Here is an 8,186-nt window from a genome sequence, read left to right on the forward strand (position 1 = left end):
TGGGGTACAGTGGAACAATCTCACCTCACTGCAAATGCTGCCTCCCGGGTTCAAGCGATTCTCATGCCCCAGCCTTCCAAGTAGCTGGGATTACAGGCGTGCGCCACCTTGCCTGGCTAATTTATTTTTTATTTATTTTTTATTTTTTTTGAGATGGAGTCTTGCTCTGTCCCCAGGCTGGAGTGCAGTGGTGCGATCTTGGCTCACTGCAATCTCTGCCTCCCAGGTTTAAGCGATTCTCCTGCCTCAGCCTTCTGAGTAGCTAGGATTACAGGCGTACGCCATCCTGCCCAGCTAATTTTTGTGTTTTTGTAGAGATGGAGTTTCACCATGTTGGCCAGGCTGGTCTTGAATTCCTGACCTCAGATGATCCGCCCTCCTCGGCCTCCCAAAGTGCTGGGATTATAAATAGGCATGAGCCATCACGCCCAGCCTCAGTTCTTAGAATGTTTTGTATGTTGAAATGGAAATATGTCCAATATAAACTGCTAAACGAGGACTACAAGTTATAGATGTGAATAAAATATGACCCAATTTATGTAAAAAGAAATCTGTATATATCCTTCTGAATGCATATAAAATGATCTGGAATAATATTCCTACATACCCACAGTGCAGGGGGTTAGGGAGATTTTTACTTTATAGGCATTATAATAAGCTTGTAATCTTTTTACGGACTGTAATTCTTTATTTCTTTTTTTTTTTTTGAGACGGAGTCTCGCTCTGTTGCCCAGGCTGGAGTGCAGTGGCGCGATCTCAGCTCACTGAGAGCTCTGCTTCCCAGGTTCACGCCATTCTCCTGCCTCAGCCTCCCGAGTAGCTGGGACTACAGGTGCCCGCCACCATGCCCAGCTAATTTTTTGTATTTTTTAGTAGAGACGGGGTTTCACCATGTTAGCCAGGATGATCTCGATCTCCTGACCTCGTGATCCGCCCGCCTTGGCCTCCCAAAGTGCTGGGATTATAGGCGTGAGCCACCACGCCTGGCCTATTTCTTTTTCATGGTTTATAATGAGTCTAAGATCTTGTATGTCTGGATTTCAGGTTTGAGAATTAGAAACGTCCAAATGACAGTTTATGTTAGTATTGTTGTGTTCCTTCATAAAGGTTGAGGATATAATTCAGGAAAGCTGAAATTGTTATGCAGATTATTGATAGGAATTGATGCAGATAGCATCTAGCAAATTTTCAACATCGAGTTGTTTCACCCTTTCACCTTAATAAATGTGATTTTAAAGTGTTACAGGTAAAAATGGTTTTATTCCTATTTATAGATTTTTGATGAAATTGAGTCATGAAACTGTAACCATTGAATTGAAGAACGGAACACAGGTCCATGGAACAATCACAGGTACGGAGGTTGGACTGCTTTTATAACATTTTTTTTCTTCTCTTTTACCTAGCCAGAGTTTATTTTTTTATTGCTTAATGAACATTATTGTAGTACAAATCCTTACTTTTTTGTCTGAATTATGTAATTTTTTTTTTTTTTTTTTGAAACAGTTTTGCTCTGTCACCTGGGCCGGAGTGCAGTGGCACGATCCCAGCTCACTGCAACCTCCGCCGCCTGGGGTCAAGCAATTCTCCTGTCTCAGCCTCCCAAGTAGCTGGGACTACAGGTGCCTGCCACCATGCCCGGGTAAATTTTTTTTTTTAGACGGATTCTCACTCTGTTACCCAGGCTGGAGTGCAGTGGCACAATCTCAGGTCACTACAACCTCTGCCTCCCGGGTCCGGGTTCAAGCAATTCTCCTGCCTCAGCCTCCCAAGTAGCTGGGGTTATGGGTGCGTGCCACCACACCCAGCTAATTTTTTATATTTTTGGTAGAGACGGGGTTTCATCATGTTGGCCAGGTTGGTCTCGAACTCCTGACCTCATGATCCATCTTAACAAAAGCAGTAACAATTCTTATATACAGAGAGAAGCAGAAACAAAGGTGAGGATAGTTTGGTGGAATGGGGATTATGAGGAAGTTACAAAGACAGTGGGAGAAACATGAAAGAAATACCTGTCACATCAGTAGTGAGCCTAAAGCCCAGTCAGGGTTCTTCCGTGGCTTGCTGCATTCACTTCTGTAAGCAAAACATTAGTGTGCTAGGAAAAATCTCTAGGAAGGAAACACTGCTGACATTCCCCCATTTACCAGTTGCACATGTGCTAAATTGTGTCATAGAAAACTTGCACTTTGTAGAAGAACAGTATTCTTTTGTAGTCCAGTATTTACTGTGGCTCAGTAGATTAATTAGTTGCCTTAACTTGTATCATACTAATAACTGCGCAATTATTTTCCTCTTTAGGTGTGGATGTCAGCATGAATACACATCTTAAAGCTGTGAAAATGACCCTGAAGAACAGAGAACCTGTACAGCTGGAAACGCTGAGTATTCGAGGAAATAACATTCGGTATTTTATTCTACCGGACAGTTTACCTCTGGATACACTACTTGTGGATGTTGAACCTAAGGTGAAATCTAAGAAAAGGGAAGCTGGTAAGTTTGAAGGATTATAAACATTTTTGTGAATGCTAATCCTAATCCACACTATTCATAATATAGATATTATTTGCAAACAACACAAGTGTGTTTGTTGTTTAATATTTCCTATAGTATGTATAGTAATTCTTGGTTTTGCTATTAAAAACATTGAGCAACCGGACGCAGTGGCTCACGCCTGTAATCCCAGCACTTTGGGAGGCCAAGGCGGGTGGATCACGAGGTCAGGAGTTCAAGACCAGCCTGGCCAACATGGTGAAGCCTCATCTCTACTAAAAATATAAAACTTAGCTGGGCATGGTGGCGGGTGCCTGTAATCCCAGCTACTCGGGAGGCTGAGGCAGGAGAATCGCTTGAACCCAGTAGGCGGAGGTTGCAGTGAGCCGAGATCTCACCACTGCACTCCAGCCTGGGTGACAGAGCCACTGTCTCAAAAAAAAAAAAAAAAAACCAAACAACAAATATTGATGTGGTCGGGCAGGGTGGCTCACACCTGTAATCCCAGCACTTTGGGAGGCCAAGGTGGGCAGATCACCTGAGGCCAGGAGTTCCAGACCAGCCTGGTCAACATGGCGAAACCCCCTCTCTACTAAAAATGCAAAAAAAATCGGGCGTGGTGGCACGTGCCTTTAGTTCCAGTTACTCGGGAGGTTGAGGCAGACGAATCACTTGAACCTGGGAGGTGGAGGTTGCTGTGAGCCAAGATCGCGCCACTGCACTCCAGCCTGGGCTACAGAGTGAGACTTTGTCTCAAAAAAAAAAATATATATATATATATATATGATTGTAATCCATAGCTTGAAAAACAATGATTTAATCTCTCTCTCGGTCCTTTATCTCATGCTGCTTTCCACTTTAAAAGAACCCCCTGTGGGTACCAAAATCTACAGATTCTTAAGTCCCTTTTCATAAAATGGTAGTAGTGTTTCAGTCTAACCTGTGCACATCCTTTTGTACACTTTAAATCATCTCTAGATTACTTGTAATACCTAGTATAATGTAAATGCTGTGTAGATAGTTATACTGTATTGTTTAGGCGTTAATGACAAGAAAAAGTCTGTATGTGTTTAGTACAGATACAACCATCATAGGCCTAAACTACATTTTTGATCCTCAGTTGGTTAAATCCATGGATGTGCAACCCATGGATATTGAAGGCTGGCTGTATTTTCAAATCTGAGGACGTTTTGCTTTAATGTCGTTAGGGTTATTCTACATTTTTTTTTTACTACCTACCTACCTGTCTGGGAATTGATGATTGAAAGCCCCCCTGCCTCATATAATCTTACTCCACGCTTCTGAATCTTAGATTTTTCAGAAGTTATTCTTCCTTTACTAAATGTTACAGTTCCCAGTCTACTTTCTGATTTAAAATTTTGTTGAAAAAAATTTTGTTTGTTTGTTTTTTTTTTTTTTGAGATGGAGTTTTGCTCTTGTTAGCCAAGCTGGAGTGCAGTGGCAGGATCTCAGCTCACTGCAACCTTTGCCTCCTGGGTTCAAGCGATTCTTCTGTTTCAGCCTCCCAAGTAGCTGGGATTATAGGTGTGTGCCACCACACCCAGCTAATTTTGTATTTTTAGTAGAGGTGGGGTTTCATCCTGTTGGTCAGGCTGGTCTCATACCCCTGACCTCAAGTGATCCACCCGCCTCGGCCTTCCAAAGTGCTGGGATTACAGGCAGGAGCCACCGCGCCCAGCCGAAATCTTTTTTTGAGATGGACTCTCTCTCTGTCGCCCAGGCTGGAGTGCAGTGGCGCGATCCCGGCTCACTGCAAGCTCCGCTTCCCGGGTTCACACCATTGTCCTGCCTCTGCCTCTCCAGTAGCTGGGACCACAGGCGCCTGCAACCACGCCCGGCTAATTTTTTGTATTTTTAGTAGAGACGGGGTTTCACCGTGTTAGCTAAGCGGTCTCGATCTCCTGACCTCATGATCCGCCTGCCTGGGCCTCCCTAAGTGCTGGGATTACAGGCGTGAGCCACGGTGCCCGGCCCAAAATCTTTTATCTACTGTGTTTTCTCTGCTTTTCTTTGTTCCTCTGGGTAGTTATCATTTTTGTTCCTTTTCTATCATAAATACTATTTCAGAAGAAATTGAAGGTAAGTGTGGTCAATTTGGCTCATTTTAACGTGTCCTAGACTTACTGTTTTTGTGTGTACACATTTAAAATAGTACGGTTTAAAATAACTGAAATTGGCCAGGTGCGGTGGCTCATGCCTGTAATCCCAGTACTTTGGGAGGCAGAGGCGGGCAGATCGCCTGAACTCAGAAGTTCGAGACCAGCCCGGGCAACATGGCATGAACTTTGTCTCTACTAAAAATACAAAAATTAACCAGGCATGGTGGCAGATGCCTGTAATCCCAGCTACTCGGGTGGCTGAGGCAGGAGAATTTCTTGAACCCAGAAAATGGAGGCTCCAGTGAGCCGAGATTACGCCACTGCACTCCAGCCTGGGTGACAGAGTAAAACCCTGTCGCCAAAAAAAAAAAAAAAAAAAAAAAAAAAACCTACAACAAATTAAATAATGAAAATGAGTCTTCGTTTCAAGTTTGTCATAGTCTAGTGTTAGGGAGTTATTTAAAAATTATTGGTTTGGGCCAGGTGTGGTGGCTCACGCCTATAATCCCAGCACTTTCAGAGGCTGAGGCAGCTGGATCACAAGGTCAGGAGTTCAACACCAGCCTGGCCAAGATGGTGAAACCCCATTTCTACTGAAAATACAAAAATTAGCCAGGTGTGGTGGCGGTCACCTATAATCCCAGCTACTCGGGAGGCTAAGGCAGGGAATTGCTTGAACCTGGGAGGCAGAGGTTGTAGTGACCCGAGATCGCGCTACTGCACTCCAGCCTGGACAACAGAGAGGAGACTTGGTCTCAAAAAAAAAAAAAAAAATTGTTTTGTTTGTTGTTTGTTTGGTAAGAGACAAGATCTCACTGTGTTGCTCAGGCTGCAGTGAAGTGGCATGATCATAGCTCACTGCAGCCTCAAACCCCTGGCTTCAGGCTGTCTTCTGCGTTGGCCTCCCAAATGTTTGGATTTTTTTTTTTTTTGAATAAACATTTATTTTCTTTCTTTAAAAAAAAAAAAAGAAGCAGCAGCTGGGCGCGGTGGCTCACGCCTGTAACCCCAGCACTTTGGAAGGCCGAGGCAGGTGGATCACCAGCCTGGCCAACAGAGTAAAATACTCTCTACTAAAAATACAAAAAAGTAGCTGGGCGTGGTGGTGGGCGCCTGCAGTCCCAGCTACTCGGGAGGCTGAGGCAGGAGAATCGCTTGAACCTGAGAGGCGGAGATTGCAGTGAGCAGTTGTTTTCTTAATTTATCTTTCTTTTTTACAGATATGCATCACCAAACCTGGCTAATTTTTTATTTTTTATTTTTTTGTAAAGACAGGGTCTCCCTATGTTGGCCAGGATAGTCTTGAACTCTTGGTCTCAAACAATCCTCCTGCTGTGGCCTCCCAAAGTGCTGGGATTATAGGTGTGAGCCACCATCATACCTGGTCCATTTTCTTTTCTTGGGTTTTTTTTTTTTTTTTTTTTTTTTTTGAGACAGAGTCATGCTCTGTCGCCCAGGCTGGAGTGCCATGACGCGATCTCCACTCATTACAACCTCTGCCTCCCAGGTTCAAGCAGTTCTCCTGCCTCAGCCTCCTAAGTAGCTGGGATTACAGGTGCCCAGCCCTTTTGTTGTTGTTGTTGTTGTTGTTGTTGTTGTTTTACAACACCCCTCCAACTCTGTTTTTCCCCCCATTTTCTTTATTTTTTTTAACACTTCATTTTGAAATAATTTTAGACACAAAAAGTTGCAAAAATAGTACAAGGAATTCCCATACACTTTTCACCAAGATTGTCTAAATGTTAAAATGTCATATAACTACAAAAAATTAGAAATTTTACATTGATGTGGCACTACTGTATTATCTAGAGACCTTTCTCACATTTCTCTGATTGTCCCTCTAATGTCCTTTTCCTGGTCCAAGATCCAATCCAGTACAACAGATTGCATTTACTTGTTACGTTTCCTTAGTTTCCTTTAATGCGTATCAGCTGGTTCTCCTCAGTTTTCCTTTTGTGACCTTGATACTTTGTAAGAGTACGGGCCAGTTATTTTGTGTAATGTCTCTTAATTAGCATCTTAAACTTACTATTTATTGCTTAGAATGGTAAGACTAGAATCAGTGTGTACAAATTTCTAATGTGGCCAGGTGCGGTGGCTCACACCTGTAATCCCACCACTTTGGGAGGCTGAGGCTGGAGGATTGCTTTGGCCCAAGAGTTTGAGAGCAGCTTGGGCAACAAAGGGAGACCTCATCTCTACAAAAATTTTAAAAATTAGCCAGACATGATGGTTTGTACCTGTAGTCCCAGCTACTCAGGAGGCTTAGATGGGAGGATCACTTGAGCCCGGGAGTTCAAGGCTGCAGTGAGGTGTGATTACACTCCAGATGGGACTACAGAGTGAGACCCTGTATTTAAAAAACAAAAACAAAAACAAAAACATTTAGAATGTGACTGACTTCTATGTCAAGATTTTCTAATATTCTTAGCTGTCTGAAGATGAAATAAGTTTATTTGGGTCATGAATTCCCTATCACCATGATACTCAACTAGAGTTAGGATGACCCAGTAGGGATATTACTATTTGGATTAAAGCACTAGATTATGTGTAGGTCAAATGAGTTTTAATTTTCTGAAGAGTTAATAAGATTGTGATTTGATGTAATACATTTAAACTTTCCTGGTTTTGAATTAACTTGCTTGGATTTTATTCAGTTACCAAAACTCTGGCATCAAGGTGATCATGTTTTATTCTGTGATATATATCTTCCCTTTTTTTGTGAGGTTCAAATCATTATATGGTGAATTTGAGACATGATATAAAGAAAAAGTATTTTTAAATTTGACACATTTCTTAGTAAATAAATTGAAATGAAACAAATAATAATCTCCCTAGGCCTTTAGTTATTGGTTCTGCATGATAATGTGTTGGGGGGTGGGGGGAATCTGAAGTCTAACACATTTAACAGAAGCTAGTTAAACTTTATTTATTGTAGCTACTAATAAAGAGCTATAAACAGGGAAAGGTGTGTGTGTAAATGTTGTTTGTGGTGTCTAGGTAACATTGGTGCAGGAGAGAATTGAACTTGGTTTGTTTTTCTTTTCCTTCAGTTGCAGGAAGAGGCAGAGGCAGAGGAAGAGGAAGAGGACGTGGCCGTGGCAGAGGAAGAGGGGGTCCTAGGCGATAATGTCTCTCAAGATTTCAAAGTCATGCGAGATTTGGGATATTTTTTGTACAGGTTGTGTTTGTTTATGTCAGTTTTTAATAAACATAAATGTGGGACAGAGCTGTCTATTTAGTATATCAAAGTTTTAGTAGTTTCCTCCACATTCACGAAATTACCACAGTGAGAGCTAAGCATTTCTACTGGGCAGTTTCATTTTTAGATGATCAGGTTTTAAGTTTTTGAACTAAAATTTTTCTTTTTCTTTTTATGATGAATAAGGTTAAAATAAAAGCCTTAGACAAATTAAATTTGGCAGAGTTTAATTGAGCAAAGGACAATTCACAAATCAGGTAGCCCCTGAACCATAATAGGCTCAGAGGCTTCAGCCCAGCTGCATAGTTGAAGATTTATGGACAGAAGGAAAGTGATGTATGGAAAATGGAAGTGAGATACAGCAACAGCTAGAT

At 42.1% G+C, this 8,186-nt stretch overlaps 1 protein-coding gene across 1 annotated transcript in view; it reads left to right on the forward strand.

Moving 5' to 3' along the window:
- Positions 1–7,839, forward strand: part of SNRPD1 (small nuclear ribonucleoprotein D1 polypeptide) — a 28,326-nt gene extending 20,487 nt beyond the window's left edge. Inside the window, exons 3-5 of the mRNA XM_008968597.3 lie at positions 1,275–1,351; positions 2,299–2,490; positions 7,664–7,839. Of these exons, the coding sequence (XP_008966845.1) occupies positions 1,275–1,351; positions 2,299–2,490; positions 7,664–7,740 (346 nt within the window). The 3' untranslated portion in view covers positions 7,741–7,839. The remainder of the gene's footprint in view (positions 1–1,274; positions 1,352–2,298; positions 2,491–7,663) is intronic.
- The last annotated feature ends 347 nt before the right edge of the window (positions 7,840–8,186 follow it).

The sequence above is a fragment of the Pan paniscus genome, chromosome 17 (assembly GCF_029289425.2).
Source record: "Pan paniscus chromosome 17, NHGRI_mPanPan1-v2.0_pri, whole genome shotgun sequence".
NCBI lineage: Eukaryota > Metazoa > Chordata > Mammalia > Primates > Hominidae > Pan > Pan paniscus.